We start from the raw sequence: 16,975 nt of genomic DNA, 5'->3' as shown, positions 1-16,975 counted from the left end.
TAGTACTGGCAGACTTTCTGCCAGTACTTAAGATGGCGGGGACAATTGTGGGGTGGGGGAGGGAAGGGAGCTGTTTGGGAGGGATCAGGGGGTGGGATGTGTCAGATGGGAGGCTGATCTCTACACTAAAGCTAAAATTAACCCTGCAAGCTCACTACAAACTCCCTAATTAACCCTTTCACTGCTAGCCATAATACACGTGTGAGGCGCAACAGGATTTAGTGGCCTTCTAATTACCAGAAAGCAACGCCAAAGTCATATATGTCTGCTATTTCTGAACAAAGGGGGATCCCAGACAAGCATTTACAACCATTTGTGCCATAATTGCACAAGCTGTTTGTAAATGATTTCAGTGAGAAACCTAAAATTGTGAAAAATTTTACGTTTTTTTTAATTTGATCGCATTTGGCGGTGAAATGGTGGCATGAAATATACCAAAATGTGCCTAGATCAATACTTGGGGTTGTCTACTACACTACACTAAAGCTAAAATTAACCCTACAAGCTCCCTAAAAGCTCCCTAATTAACCCCTTAACTGCTGGGCATGATACACTTGTGGTGCGCAGTGGCATTTAGCGGCCTTCTAATTACCAAAAAGCAACGCCAAAGCCATATATGTGTGCTATTTCTGAACAAAGGGGATCCCAGAGAAGAATTTACAACCATTTATGCCATAATTGCACAAGTTGTTTGTAAATAATTTCAGTGAGAAACCTAAAGTTTGTGAAAAAATTTGTGAAAAAGTGAACAATTTTTTGTATTTGATCGCATTTGGCGGTGAAATGGTGGCATGAAATATACCAAAATTGGCCTAGATCAATACTTTGGGATGTCTACTAAAAAAAAATATATAAATGTCAAGGGATATTCAGGTATTCCTGAAAGATATCAGTGTTCTAATGTAACTAGCGCTAATTTTGGAAAAAAATGGTTTGGAAATAGCAAAGTGCTACTTGTATTTATGGCCCTATAACTTGCAAAAAAAGCAAAGAACATGTAAACATTGGGTATTTCTAAACTCAGGACAAAATTTAGAAACTATTTAGCATGGGTGTTTTTTGGTGGTTTTAGATATGTAACAGATTTTGGGGGTCAAAGTTAGAAAAAGTGTGTTTTTTTCCATTTTTCCTCATATTTTATCATTTTTTTAATAGTAAATTATAAGATATGATGAAAATAATGGTATCTTTAGAAATTCCATTTAATGGCGAGAAAAACGGTATATAATATGTGTGGGTACAGTAAATGAGTAAGAAGAAAATTACAGCTAAACACAAACACCGCAAAAATGTAAAAATAGCCTTGGTCCCAAACGGACAGAAAATGGAAAAGTGCTCTGGTCACTAAGGGGTTAAAGCTAAATACTTACCTGTAAAATACATCCTAATATAGCTACAATATAAATTATAATTATATTGTAGCTATTTTAGGATTAATATTTATTTTACAGGGAACTTGGTAATTATTTTAACCAGGTACAATAGCTATTAAATAGTTAAGAACTATTTAATAGTTACCTAGTTAAAATAATAACAAAATTACCTGTAAAATAAATCCTAACCTAAGTTATAATTAAACCTAACACTACCCTATCAATAAATTAATTAAATCAAATACCTACAATTACCTACAATTAACCTAACACTACACTATCAATAAATAAATTAAATACAATTGCTACAAATAACTACAATTACATAAACTAACTAAAGTACAAAAAATAAAAAAGAACTAAGTTACAAAAAATAAAAAAATATTTACAAACATAAGAAAAATATTACAACAATTTTAAACTAATTACACCTACTCTAAGCCCCCTAATAAAATAACAAAGACCCCCAAAATAAAAAAATGCCCTACCCTATTCTAAATTAATAGAGTTAAAAGCTCTTTTACCTTACCAGCCCTGAACAGGGCCCTTTGCGGGGCATGCCCCAAAGAATTTAGCTCTTTTGCCTGTAAAAAAAACACATACAATACCCCCCCCAACATTACAACCCACCACCCCACATACCCCTAATCTAACCCAAACCCCCCTTAAATAAACCTAACACTAAGCCCCTGAAGATCTTCCTACCGTGTCTTCACCATCCAGGTATCACCGATCCGTCCTGGCATCCGGTGCTGAAGAGGTCCAGAAGAGGCTCCAAAGTCTTCCTCCTATCCGGCAAGAAGAGGACATCCGGACCGGCAAACATCTTCTCCAAGCGGCATCTTCGATCTTCTTCCATCCGGTGCGGAGCGGGTCCATCTTGAAGCAGCCGACGCGGGTCCATCCTCTTCTTCCGGCATCTCCCGACGAATGACGGTTCCTTTAAGGGACGTCATCCAAGATGGCGTCCCTCGAATTCCGATTGGCTGATAGGATTCTATCAGCCAATCGGAATTAAGGTAGGAATATTCTGATTGGCTGATGGAATCAGCCAATCAGAATCAAGTTCAATCCTATTGGCTGATCCAATCAGCCAATCAGATTGAGCTTGCATTCTATTGGCTGTTCCGATCAGCCAATAGAATGCGAGCTCAATCTGATTGGCTGATTGGATCGCCGGAAGAAGAGGATGGATCCGCGTCGGCTGCTTCAAGATGGACCCGCTCCGCACCGGATGGAAGAAGATCGAAGATGCCGCTTGGAGAAGATGTTTGCCGGTCCGGATGTCCTCTTCTTGCCGGATAGGAGGAAGACTTTGGAGCCTCTTCTGGACCTCTTCAGCACCGGATGCCAGGACGGATCGGTGATACCTGGATGGTGAAGACAAGGTAGGAAGATCTTCAGGGGCTTAGTGTTAGGTTTATTTAAGGGGGGTTTGGGTTAGATTAGGGGTATGTGGGTGGTGGGTTGTAATGTTGGGGGGGGTATTGTATTTTTTTTTTTACAGGCAAAAGAGCTGATTTTCTTGGGGCATGCCCCGCAAAGGGCCCTGTTCAGGGCTGGTAAGGTAAAAGAGCTTTTAACTCTATTAATTTAGAATAGGGTAGGGCATTTTTTTATTTTGGGGGTCTTTGTTATTTTATTAGGGGGCTTAGAGTAGGTGTAATTAGTTTAAAATTGTTGTAATATTTTTCTTATGTTTGTAAATATTTTTTTATTTTTTGTAACTTAGTTCTTTTTTATTTTTTGTACTTTAGTTAGTTTATGTAATTGTAGTTATTTGTAGCAATTGTATTTAATTTATTTATTGATAGTGTAGTGTTAGGTTAATTGTAGGTAATTGTAGGTATTTGATTTAATTCATTTATTGATAGGGTAGTGTTAGGTTTAATTATAACTTAGGTTAGGATTTATTTTACAGGTAATTTTGTTATTATTTTAACTAGGTAACTATTAAATAGTTCTTAACTATTTAATAGCTATTGTACCTGGTTAAAATAATTACCAAGTTCCCTGTAAAATAAATATTAATCCTAAAATAGCTACAATATAATTATAATTTATATTGTAGCTATATTAGGATGTATTTTACAGGTAAGTATTTAGCTTTAAATAGGAATAATTTATTTAATAAGAGTTAATTAATTTTGTTAGATTTAAATTATATTTAAGTTAGGGGGGTGTTAGTGTTAGGGTTAGACTTAGCTTTAGGGGTTAATCCATTTATTATAGTAGCGATGAGCTCCGGTCGTCAGATTAGGGGTTAATAATTGAAGTTAGGTGTCGGCGATGTTAGGGAGGGCAGATTAGGGGTTAATACTATTTATGATAGGGTAAGTGAGGCGGATTAGGGGTTAATAACTTTATTATAGTAGCGCTCAGGTCCGCTCGGCAGATTAGGGGTTAATTATTGTAAGTAGCTGGCGGCGACGTTGTGGGGGGCAGGTTAGGGGTTAATAAATATAATATAGGGGTCGGCGGTGTTAGGGGCAGCAGATTAGGGGTACATAGGGATAATGTAAGTTGCGGCGGTTTACGGAGTGGAAGATTAGGGGTTAATAATATAATGCAGGGGTCAGCGATAGCGGGGGCGGCAGATTAGGGGTTAATAAGTGTAAGGGTAGGGGTGTTTAGACTCGGGGTACATGTTAGAGTGTTAGGTGCAGACATAGGAAGTGTTTCCCCATAGGAAACAATGGGGCTGCGTTAGGAGCTGAACGCTGCTTTTTTGCAGGTGTTAGGTTTTTTTTCAGCTCAAACAGCCTCATTGTTTCCTATGGGAGAATCGTGCACGAGCACGTTTTTGAGGCTGGCCGCGTCCGTAAGCAACTCTGGTATCGAGAGTTGCATTTGCGGTAAAAATGCTCTACGCTCCTTTTTTGGAGCCTAACGCAGCATTTTTTGGGACTCTCGATACCAGAGTTAATTTTATGGTGCGGCCAGAAAAAAGCCCGCGTAGCGTTAACAGCCCATCTACCGCCAAACTCCAAATCTAGGCCTTATACTCCAATGTTTGCATCTTTGTTTATTAAAATTTTAATAAATAATCATTTTTTCTCTAGGTTTTTTGTTTTAAAATTTTCATGATATATACATAAAATAATGATATATTTTGTTTCTGCTTGGTCTGCTGAAAAAACGCAACAACAAAAGATAGTATGGGCTAGATTTCTAAAGCTGAGACAGACAGGGGCACATTTACGCGCCCCTGTGCACCGCAGCTCGCCTCTGGCGTGGCGAATTTCCCTGGAGGAATTTACCATTACACACGAGCGCTATTTTGCGCTCGAGTGCAATCCCGCCCCCTGCCCGCACACAGCCAATCACGCATGGACAGGAGCTGTCAATCTCCCCGGTCAGATTAGACCGCAGAGATTGAATTTTGCCACTTTAGAGGTGGTGAAAGGTTAGGAAAGCAGCGCTCTGATGACCGCTGCTTGTTAAATACGGTGAGCAGGTTCTCTTGTGAGAACCTGCAGCCATAAGAACCTGCAGCTGTAGGAACTCAAAGGCTGGCGAAAGCCTTTGATAAATCAACCCCTATGTGTGGGTTTATCACTGAAAAATTGCCTACAGTAGGGCCTAAATGTGACCAGCATTTAAAAGCTCCAAAACAACTCAGCACAGTAGTACTCTGCATAATAGTTTAATCAGTATATATGTGTTAATACTACAGAACCTCCAAAGATATCAGAGACAATGATGTTGATATATCATTATATCTGTGTTATATGAAAGTGTGTGCATTTATGAGTGTGTGTGTGTTGTATGAGAGTGTGTGGTATGTGTTTTTTATGAGAGTGTGTGGTGTGTGTATTGTATGAGAGTGTGTGGGTGTTATATGAAAGTGTGTGTATTGTATGAGAGTGTGTGGTATGTGTGTCCATGAAGGGCTGACAGCAGTCGCCACCTGGATGAACTACAACTGCCTAAAGCTGAACGCAGACAAGACCGAAGTCCTCCTCCTCGGTCCCACCACATCCGCTTGGAATAACTCCTGGTGGCCCACAGCCCTCGGACACCCTCCAACCCCAACCGACCATGCACGAAATCTAGGCATCATCCTGGACTCATCGCTTTCCATGGACCGGCAAATCAATGCCGTCTCTTCTGCATGCTTCCACACACTTCACCTGCCACGAAAGATCTTCAAATGGATCCAAACCGAGACCAGGAAGACTGTCACTCACACCCTTGTCAGCATCCGACTGGACTATGGTAACGCACTCTATGCCGTCACCACCATCAAGCTCCAAAAGAGACTACAGCGCATCCAGAACTCCTCGGCCAGACTAATCCTTGACATCCCTTGTCAATGCCACATCACCAAATACCTGCAGGACCTGCACTGGCTCCCCATCAACAAAAGAATAACCTTCAAGCTTCTCACCCACGCATTCAAGGCCCTTCACAACATCTGTCCCGAATACTTGAACCACCGCGTTACCTTCTACACCCCTGCCAGACAACTTCGATCGGCCGACCAAGCCCTTGCTGTCATCCCCCGCATCAGAAAAACCACAGCGGGAGGCAGATCCTTCTCTCACCTGGCTGCCAAGACTTGGAACACCCTCCCGCTGCACCTCAGACAAGCTACCGCCCTAACTAAGTTCAGAAAGGACCTCAAGACCTGGATCTTCGACTGAACTGCAACCCTCAGCACCTTGAGACCCTTACGGGTGAATAGCCGTGCTTTAAAAGAACCCAATAGATAGATAGATAGATTTTACGAGAGTGGGTGGTGTGTTTATTGTATGAGAGTGTGTGGTGTCTGTGTGTGTTTTTTGAGAGTGTGTATGTGTTATATGAAAGTGTTTGTGTATTTATGAGAGTGTTGTGTGTGTGTTATATAAGAGTGTGTGGTATGTGTGTTTTACGAGAGTGTGTGGTGTGTGTGTATATTGTATGAGTGTGGTGTCTCTGTGTGTTATATGAGAGTGTGTGTGTTGTCGGTGTGTGTGTGTTATATGAGAGTTTGTGTGGTGTCTTGTGTGTGTGTGTTATATGAGAGTTTGTGGTGTCTTGTGTGTGTGTTATATGAGAGTTTGGCATCTATTTATCAAGCTGTCAACCGTAAATGCGCTGGAATTCCACAGCGTATTTGTGGCGAGCCTGATTCGCCTTAGTTATCAAACCCTACAGACCAGCAAAAGTAGAATTTAGTGACATAACATATGATCCACCGGACTCAGTCCAACACAAATCGATGCTTACGTCACTCCAGATGTTCCGAATCCAAGTTCGGCACTATCTGACTACTTTTGCTAGTTATGAAATAACTAGCAGGCATGCTCAGCACTTTTCCGGCCCAGCGTACCTGGTTTTCAATCCGCCACCCTGGAGGCCGCGGATACCATAGGAATCAATGGGAGTCTGAAAGCAGCGAAAGCTTATGTTAGCTGCTGCCCGATATCCCATTGATTCCTATGTTAATGTCTACACCTAACACCCTAACATGTACCCCGAGTCTAAACACCCCTAATCTGCCCCCCCTACACCGCCACCACCTACATTATATTATTAACCCCTAATCTGCCCCCCCTACACTGCCGCCACCTACATTATACTTATTAACCCCTAAACCGCCGCTCCCGGACCCCACCGCAACTAAATAAAGTGTTTAACCTCTAACCACTGCTCCCGGACCCCACCGCAACAAAATAAAGTGTTTAACCCCTAAACCGCCGCTACCGGAGCCCACCACCACCTACATTATAATTATTAACCCCTAATCTGCCCCCCTACACCGCCACTACTATATTAAATGTATTAACCCCTAAACCCAAGTCTAACACTAACCCTAACACCCCCTAACTTAAATATAATTTAAATAAATCGAAATAAATTATTCCTATTTAAAACTAAATACTTACCTATAAAATAAACCCTAAGATAGCTACACTATAACTACATAGGATTTATTTTTATTTTATAGGCAACTTTGTATTTATTTTAACTAGCTACAATAGTTATTATATAGTTATTAACTATTTAATAACTACCTAGTTAAAATAAATACAAAAGTACCTGTAAAATAAAACCTAACCTAAGTTACAATTACACCTAACACTACACTATAATTAAATTAATTAACTACAATTAAATAAAATTATCTAAAGTACAAAAACAAACAAACACTAAATTACAAAAAATAATAAAATAATTACAAGATTTTTAAACTAATTAAACCTAATCTAATCCGCCTAACAAAATTAAAAAGCCCCCCAAAATAAAAAAAGCCCTACCCTACACTAAATTACAAATAGCCCTTAAAAGGGCTTTTTGCGGGGCATTGCCCCAAAATAATCAGCTCTTTTACCTGAAAAAAGTACAATACCATCCCCAACATTAAAACCCACCACCCAGACAACCAACCCTACTCTAAAACCCACCCAATACGCCCTTAAAAAAACACTAACCCCTTGAAGATCACCCTACCTTGAGACATCTTCACCCAACCGGGCCAAAGTCCTCAACGAAGCTGGGCGAAGTGGTCAACCAGACGGGCAGAAGTCTTCATCCAAGCCGGGCAGAAGAGGAACTCCAGACGGGCAGAAGTCTTCATCCAGACGGCATCTTCTATCAGCCATCTTGGATGACGTCATTTAAAGGAACCTTCATTCGGCGAGTAGGTGTCGGTTGAAGAGGATGGCTCCGCTCCGGATGGATGAAGATAGAAGATGCCGCTTGGATGAAGATGTCTGCCGGTCCGGATGTCCTCTTCTGCCCGGATAGGATGAAGACTTCTGCCGGTCTGGATGTCCTCTTCTGCCCCATCGGATGAAGACTTCGGCCCGGCTGGGTGAAGACGACTCAAGGTAGGGAGATCTTCTGGGGGGTAGTGTTAGGTTTATTTAAGGGGGGGTTTGGGTGGGTTAGAGTAGGGGTATGTGGGTGGTGGGTTTTAATGTTGAGGGGGGGTTGTATTTTTTTTTACAGGCAAAAGAGCTGATTACTTTGGGGCATGCCCCGCAAAAAGCCCTTTTAAGGGCTGTTAAAAGAGCTGATTACTTTGTAATGTAGAATAGGGTAGGGACTTTTATTATTTTGTTTTTTTTTATTTTATTACGGCTAGATTTAGAGTTTTGTCGGTAAAGACCTGCTTAGCTAACGCAGCTTTTTTTCCTACCGCTGCTTCTAACACCTGCAAAAAAGCAGCGTTAAGCTCCCAACGCAGCCCCATTGTTTCCTATGGGGAAACACTTTCTAAGTCTGCACCTAACACCCTAACATGAACCCCGAGTCTAAACACCCCTAACCTTACACTTATTAACCCCTAATCTGCCGCCCCCACTATCGCTGACACCTGCACTACAAAATGAACCCCTAATCTGCCACTCCGGACCCCCCCCGCCACCTACATTATCCCTATGAACCCCTAATCTGCTGCCCCTAACATCGCCGACACCTACATAATATTTATTAACCCCTAATCTGCCCCCGCCATGTTTCCGCTACCTAACTTCAAGTATTAACCCCTAATCTGCCGACCGGACCTTGCTGCTACTATAATAAATGTATTAACCCCTAAAGCTAAGTCTAACCCTAACCCTAACACCCCCCTAAATTAAATATAATTTTAATCTAACGAAATAAATTAACTCTTATTAACTAAAGTATTCCTATTTAAAACTAAATACTTACCTGTAAAATAAACCCTAATATAGCTACAATATAACGAATAATTACATTGTAGCTATTTTAGGATTTATATTTATTTTACAGGCAACTTTGTATTTATTTTAACTAGATACAATAGCTATTAAATAGTTAATAACTATTTAATAGCTACCTAGTTAAAATAATTACAAAATTACCTGTAAAATAAATCCTAACCTAAGTTACACTATCATTAAATTAATTAAATAAATTAGCTACCAATACCTACCATTAAATACAATTAAATAAACTAAACTAAATTACAAAAACAAACACTAAATTACAGAAAATAAAAAAATATTACAAGAATTTTAAACTAATTACACCTAATCTAAGCACCCTAACGCCTAGATTTAGAGTTCTGCGGTAGCCGTCAAAAGCAGCGTTAAGGGGTCCTAACGTTGCTTTTTACCGCCCGCTGGTATTTAGAGTCAGTCAGGAAAGGGTCTAACGCTCACTTCCAAGCCGCGACTTTTCCATACCGCAGATCCCATTACACCAATTGCGTATCCTATCTTTTCAATGGGATCTTCCTAACGCTGGTATTTAGAGTCTTGGCTGAAGTGAGCGGTACACCCTCTACCGACAAGACTCCAGCCGCAGAAAAAAGTCAGGTTTATAAAGCTCTTAACTACTGTGCTCTAAAGTACACTAACACCCATAAACTACCTATGTACCCCTAAACCGAGTTCCCCCACATCGCCGCCATTCTAATAAAAATTTTTAACCCCTAATCTGCCGACCGCACACCACCGCCACCTACATTATCCCTATGTACCCCTAATATGCTGCCCCTAACATCGCCGACACCTACATAATATTTATTAACCCCTAATCTGCCCCCCCCCAACGTCGCCGCTACCTTACCTACACTTATTAACCCCTAATCTGCCGACCGGACCTCACCGCTACTCTAATAAATGTATTAACCCCTAAACCGCCTCACTCCCGTTATATAATTATTCGTTATATTGTAGCTATATTAGGGTTTATTTTACAGGTAAGTATTTAGCTTTAAATAGGAATACTTTAGTTAATAAGATTTAATTTATTTTGTTAGATTAAAATTATATTTAACTTAGGGGGGTGTTAGGGTTAGGGTTAGACTTAGCTTTAGGGGTTAACACATTTATTAGAGTAGCGGCGAGGTCCGGTCGGCATATTAGGGGTTAATACTTGAAGTTAGGTGTCGCCGATGTTAGGGAGGGCAGATTAGGGGTTAATACTATTTATTATAGGGTTTTTGAGGCGGGAGTGCGGCGGTTTAGGGGTTAATACATTTATTATAGTGGCGGCGAGGTCCGGTCGGCAGATTAGGGGTTAATAAGTGTAGGTAAAGTAGCGGCGATGTTGGGGCGGCAGATTAGGGGTTAATAAATATAATATAGGTGTTGGCGATGTTGGGGGCAGCAGATTAGGGGTACATAGGTATAATGTAGGTTGCGGCGGTGTCCGGATCGGCAGATTAGGGGTTAATAATAAAATGCAGGGGTCAGCGATAGCGGGGGCAGCAGATTAGGGGTTAATAAGTGTAAGGTTAGGGGTGTTTAGACTCGGGGTACATGTTAGGATGTTAGGTGCAGACTTAGAAAGTGTTTCCCAATAGGAAACAATGGGGCTGCGTTGGGAGCTTAACGCTGCTTTTTTGCAGGTGTTTGGGTTTTTTTTCAGCCCAAACTGCCCCATTGTTTCCTATGGGGGAATCGTGCACGAGCACGTTTTTCCAGCTAGCCGCTACCGTAAGCAACGCTGGTATTGAGAGTTGAAGTGGCGGTAAATATGCCTCTACGCTCCCTTTTTGGAGCCTAACGCAGCCCTTCAGAGAACTCTAAATACCAGCGTTATTTAAAAGGTGCGGGGGAAAAAAAACATGCGTAGCTAACGCACCCCTTTGGCCGCAAAACTCTAAATCTAGGCAATAGTTCCCATAGACCACAATGTAAAGGCACTTTTCAGTGCCATTATGTTCTAACACCCCACTTCTGCCAACTTTACTCCCAAAATACTGCCTGGTGCAGTTATTTTATTACAAATAAAAATGCTACAATTTTTTTTTTTAATAAAGTACACACCACTGTATTTTGGGTGCATTTGGGGCACATTTATAATTTTATAAGCGCCAATTGGTAGCGCTCCACTTGTAGCCCTGCCCATAATAACTTATTAAAAGTAGCATGAAAATAGTATTTAGATGTATGTTTATCATTTATACTTATAATTTAAGTGTAAAGTTTTAGTTTCTATAAATACTTTGGTTTCGATAAAGTACTTTAGTTTCTATAAAGTACTTTAATTTCTATAAAGTACTTTAGTTTCTATAAAGTACTTTAGTTTCTATAAAATAATGCGCACCACAGTGTTGAAACTTAGGTTTTCTCTTATCTATCTCTTCTGCTCAGGACAATTACAGACAGGCAATTAAAGGGACAGTCTGCAACAGAATTTTTGTTGTTATAATAATACACATTTTACCTCTGTAATTATTTTGTATCTATGTCTCTGCAAACTGCCCCTTTATTTCAGTTAATTTTAGCTAATCAGCCCTCACTCCTAGGTAACTTCACGTGCGTGAGCTCAATGTTATGTATATGAAACACATGAACTGACGCCCTCTAGTGGTGAAAAACCAAAAAATGCATTCAGCTTAGAGGCGGCCTTCAAGGTCTAAGAAATTAGCATATGAACCTCCTAGGTTTAGCTTTCAACTAAGATTACCAAAGGTACAAAGCAAAATTAGTGATAAAAGAAAATTGGAAAGTTGTTTAAAATTACATGCCCTATTTGAATCATGAAAGTTTATTTTGGACTTGACTGTCCCTTTAAAGAGAGTGTGCAAACAAGACTATGTGGAAACCCTGTTAGATACTTATTTTAACAATCCTATATTCCACACAGCCTTAACTTTAATTGTCCTCAGCAAAGCAATATACTGTATAAAGAAAAACTGAGGTTCCAACATGTAAATGCTCGTTGATTTATACAAATATTGTATTCCTTTTGATTGAAGTTTATACAAATGTGAAACTAAAAAACATTTGCTATCTGTTATTGTTTAGGTTAAAACAGACAAATACATAAAAAATTATGTTACACTGTAAAATATTAGACAAATCTTCATCAAAATAATTTGTATGTATGAGATAGCTCAGTTGGTAAATACTCTGACTACAAAAAAGCCTGTTTGAAAGATCCAAGGTCACAAGTTTAAATCCTGGCAGGGCTGACTCAGCCCTTCATCCTTCCGAGGTCGATAAAAATGAGTACCATTAAAATTGGGTAATAATAACAACTATTACTATTCAGCTGCTGATTTGGTTAATTGTGAGCGCTGAAAAAGCGCTTTGAGTCCCACTGGGAGAAAGGCGCTATATAAATACTAGTTATTATTAATATGCAAATACATAATAATAATACAAAAAATAATTTGAAGTTTATTACCATCCATGTAATCAATGCTTTCTGTCTGTACACCTTTACAGAGATTACCACCACGGATATCTCTAATTGCCTGGGATTTAATCTTGATTTAAGTGTGAAGGCTGAAGGTGTTGATGGCAAAGCTAAGATAGAAAATGAGAAGTGTAAAAAAGTCCTTGGTAATACAGAACGTAAGTATTTCATTACTTTTTATATGTTACTTGTATTAAGGCATTTTAGATTGTATTTTACCCATACTTGTATTAAAAAAATAGTGCTAAGGCTAATTAGTTCTGATCCTAAGGCCCAGAATGTTACCAAGCTAGCAATACATTGTAAGATTATTTTTCCAATCAAATGATAATTGACTCACTCATTTTGGCTGTAGCTGTATCTAAATATTCTCCTATCCCTTTTCCATTTAAAAAAATGTTTTGATTATCATAGTTTGTATCAGAAAAAACCTGTAAAAAAACATAATTTATGCTTACCTGGTAAATTTCTTTCTTTCCGGATATAGTGAGTCCACAACGTCATCAATTACTAGTGGGAATATCTCTCCTGTCCAGCAGGAGGTGGCAAAGAGCACCACAGCAAAGCTGTTAAATACCACTCCCCTTCCCATAATCCCCAGTCATTCGGGGAAATGGAAAAAGGAATAATAAAAAAGGTGTAGAGGTGCCTGAGGTTTAGTCAAAAATAACTGTCTTAAATATAAGGGTGGGGTCGTGGACTCACCATAAATAAATACATTTATCAGGTAAGCATAAATTATGTTTTCTTTCCTAAGATATGGTGATTCCACAACGTCATCAATTACTAGTGGGAACCAATACCCAAGCTAGATTACACGGATGATTAGGGAGAAAAAAAGACAGGTGGACCTAAAGAGAAGGCACCTCGCTTGAATAACCATCAGCTGAGGCAAAAGTATCAAATTTATAAAATTTAGAACAAGTGTGCAGAGAGAACCAAGTTGCAGCTTTGCAAATCTGTTCCACAGAAGCTTCTTTTTTGAAAGCTTAAGAAGATGAGACAGCCCTAGTGGAATGAGCTGTAACTCTCTCAGAGGCTGCTGTCCAGCAGTATCATAAGCAAAACAAATCATACTTCTCAACCAAAAGGAAAGAGAAGTAGTGGAGTCTTAAACTTGTTCTTAATGTTTTGCAGCATGCTCCGTTTGTGCCAATGCAATGCATAGATGTTAAATTGTTATTAGCCTTCTGACCCTTACACTTTCCTGAGAAACAATCAAAAAGGGCAGAAGACTGGCGAAAATCCTTAGTCGCCTGTAAATAGAATTTTAAAGCACGCACTACATCCAAGTTGTGCAACAGACGCTCATTATGAGAAGAAGGATTGGGACAGAGAGATGGAACAACAATTTCCAGATTAATATTCCTAACCGAAACCACTTTAGGAAGAAAAACCAACCTAGTACGTAAGACCACCTTATCCGCATGAAAGATAAGGTAAGGAGAATCATACTGCAAAGCCGAGGGTTCCGAAACTCTCCTCACAGAAGAGTTGGCAACAAGAAACAAAACCTTCCAAGATAACAATTTAACATCTATGGATTGCATTGGCACAAACGGAGCATGCTGCAAAACATTAAGAACAAGTTTAAGACTCCAAGGAGTAATCGACTTAAACACAGGATTGATTCTGACCAAAGCCTGACAAAAAGATTGAACATCTGGCACGACTGCCAAATGCTTATGCAATAGAATAGATAAAGCAGAAATCTGACCTTTCAGAGTACTGACTGACAACCCCTTCGCCAGACCTTCCTGGAAAAAAGACAAAATTCTAGGAATCCTAACCCTACTCCAAGGGTAGCCCTTAGATTCACACCAATAAAGGTATTTATGCCATACCTTATGGTAAATCTTCTGAGTAACAAGCTTGCAAGCTTGAATCATGGTCTCAATGACTGATTCAGAAAAACCATGTTTAGACAAAACTAAGCGTTCAATCTCCAAGCAGTCAGTTTCAGAGAAACGAGATTTGGATGGAAGAAAGGACCCTGAGTTAGAAGGTCCTTCCTCAGAGGCAGCCTTCAATGAGGCAGAGATGACATGTTCACTAGGTCTGCATACTAGATCCTGCGAGGCCATGCAGGCGCTATTAGAATTACCAATGCTCTCTCCTGTTTGATACAAGCAATGACTTGTGGAAGAAGAGCAAACGGAGGAAGCAGATAAACTAGACCAAACTTCCAAGGCACCGCCAGAGCATCTGTCAGAGCTGCCTGCGGATCTCTTGACCTTGAACCGTACCTTGGAAGCTTGGCATTCTGCCGAGACGCCATTGGATCCAACTCCGGCATCCCCCATTTGAGGGTTAACCTGGAGAACACCTCCGGATGGAGAGCCCATTCCCTGAGATGAAAAGTCTGTCTGCTCAGAAAATCCGCTTCTCAATTGTCCACTCCAGCAATGTGGATTGCAGATAGACAACAATTGTGAACTTCCGCCCACTGAATAATCCAAGCCACCAACCTCATGGCTAAGGAACTCTGAGTTCCTCCCTGGTGGTTGATGTAAGCCATAGAGGTGATATTGTCCGACTGAAATCTGATAAATCGGGCTAAAGCCAACTGAGGCCAAGTTATCAGAGAATTGTAAATCGCTCTCAACTCCAATATGTTTATGGGAAGAGCAGAATCCTCCCGAGTCCATAATCCCTGCACCTTTAACAAGTCCCAGACTGCTCCCCAACCTAACAGGCTGGCATCCGTGGTCACAATCACCCAAGAAGGTCTCCAGAAGCATGTGCCCTGAGACAGATGTTCCTGAGAAAAACACCACGGAAGAGAGTCTCTTGTTAACACATCTGGATCTATCCTCTGGGACAGATCCAAATGGTTTCTGTTCCATTGCTTGTGCATGCATAATTGCAGAGTTCTCAAATGGAATCGAGCAAAAGGAATGATGTCCATGGAAGCGACCACCAAACCAATTACTTCCATACATTGGGCTACAGATGGCCGAAGAGTAGATTGAAGAGAAAGGCAAGCAGAGAGAATTTTGGATTTCCTGACCTCCGTCAGAAAAAGCTTCATAGATAGGGAATCTATTATAGTCCCTAAGAACACCACCCTTCTAGCTGGAACAAGGGAACTCTTTCCCAGATTCACTTTTCATCCGTGGGAACGTAGAAAAGATAACAAGATCTCTGTATGGGAGCTTGCTAGTTAAAAAGATGGCGCCTAAACCAGAATGTTGTCTAAGTAAGGTGTCACTGCAATTCCCTGAGACCTGATCACTGCCAAGAGAGCCCCTAGAACTTTTGAGAAAATTCTGGGAGCTGTGGCAAGGCCAAACGGAAGAGCCACAAAATGAAAGTGTTTGTCTAGAAAAGCGAATCGCATACATTTGTGATGATCCCTGTGAATAAGAACATGAAGATAAGTGTCCTTTAGGTCTATGGTCATCACGAACTGACCTTCCTGAACCAAAGGAAAAATGGACCGAATGGTCTCCATTTTGAAGGACAACACCCTGAGAAACCTGTTGAGACATTTTAGGTCTAAAATGGGATGAAAAGTTCCCTCTTTCTTGGGAACTACAAATAGATTTGAATAGAATCCTATACCCTGTTCCTTTACTGGAACTGAAACAATCAGAGAAAAGATCCTGAATGCAGTTCAAGAATGCCTCTCTTTTTACCCGATCTGCAGATAACCTTGAGAGGTGAAACCTGCCCCTGGGAGGGAGAAAATTGAATTCTATTTGTAACCCTGAGAAATAATGCCCACAGCCCATAGATCTGGGATATTTCGTAACCACTCCCGTAAAAACAGGGAAAGTCTGCTAAAAGTCTGATTTAGACTCAGCTGAAGGTTTCTTAGATTGTTTTCCCTTGCTCCAGGACTGACAGGGTCTCCAAGATGACTTGGATTGTTCCTTTTTGGAAGCAGAGGAGAAACCTTTGAAATTATGAAAGGAATGAAAATTACTTTGACGTCCCTTAAATGTAATCTTTTTGTCTTGCGGTAGAAAAGATCCTTTTCCACCCCTAATATCAGATATTATTTATGCCAATCCAGGCCCAAACAAAGTCTTACCCTTGTAAGGAAGCACCAAAAGCTTAGACTTGGAGGAAACATCAGCTGACCAAGACTTAAGCTACAAAGCCCTGCGAGCCAAGACAGAGAAACCAGACAGCGTGGCCCCCAATTTAATAACTTGCATATTAGCATCAGAAATAAAGGAATTGGCTAGCTTAAGAGCCTTAATCCTATACTGAATTTCCTCCAACAAAGTCTCCTCTAATATAGATTCAGATAAAGCATTGCACCATTAAGATGCTGCACTTGTCACTGTGGCAATACAAACGACAGGTTGCCATTGAAGACCCTGATGCACATACATCTTCTTCAAATATACCTCCAGCTTTTTATCCATTGGATCCTTAAAAGAGCAACTATCCTCTATAGGGATTGTAGTTCTCTTAGCCAGAGAAGAAACAGCCCCTTCTACTTTGGGCACCGTGCGCCAAGAATCCTTTATGGAATCAGCAAT

General features: G+C 40.3%; 1 protein-coding gene across 1 annotated transcript in view; it reads left to right on the top strand.

The window, feature by feature from the left end:
- The window catches only part of C9 (complement C9), an 88,601-nt gene that overhangs the window by 43,222 nt on the left and 28,404 nt on the right, over positions 1-16,975 (top strand). The window contains exon 2 of the mRNA XM_053699677.1: positions 12,512-12,640. Within this exon, the coding sequence (XP_053555652.1) occupies positions 12,512-12,640 (129 nt within the window). The remainder of the gene's footprint in view (positions 1-12,511; positions 12,641-16,975) is intronic.

The sequence above is a fragment of the Bombina bombina genome, chromosome 2, assembly GCF_027579735.1.
Source record: "Bombina bombina isolate aBomBom1 chromosome 2, aBomBom1.pri, whole genome shotgun sequence".
Lineage (NCBI taxonomy): Eukaryota > Metazoa > Chordata > Amphibia > Anura > Bombinatoridae > Bombina > Bombina bombina.
This window is presented reverse-complemented; position numbering and strand designations above follow the sequence as displayed.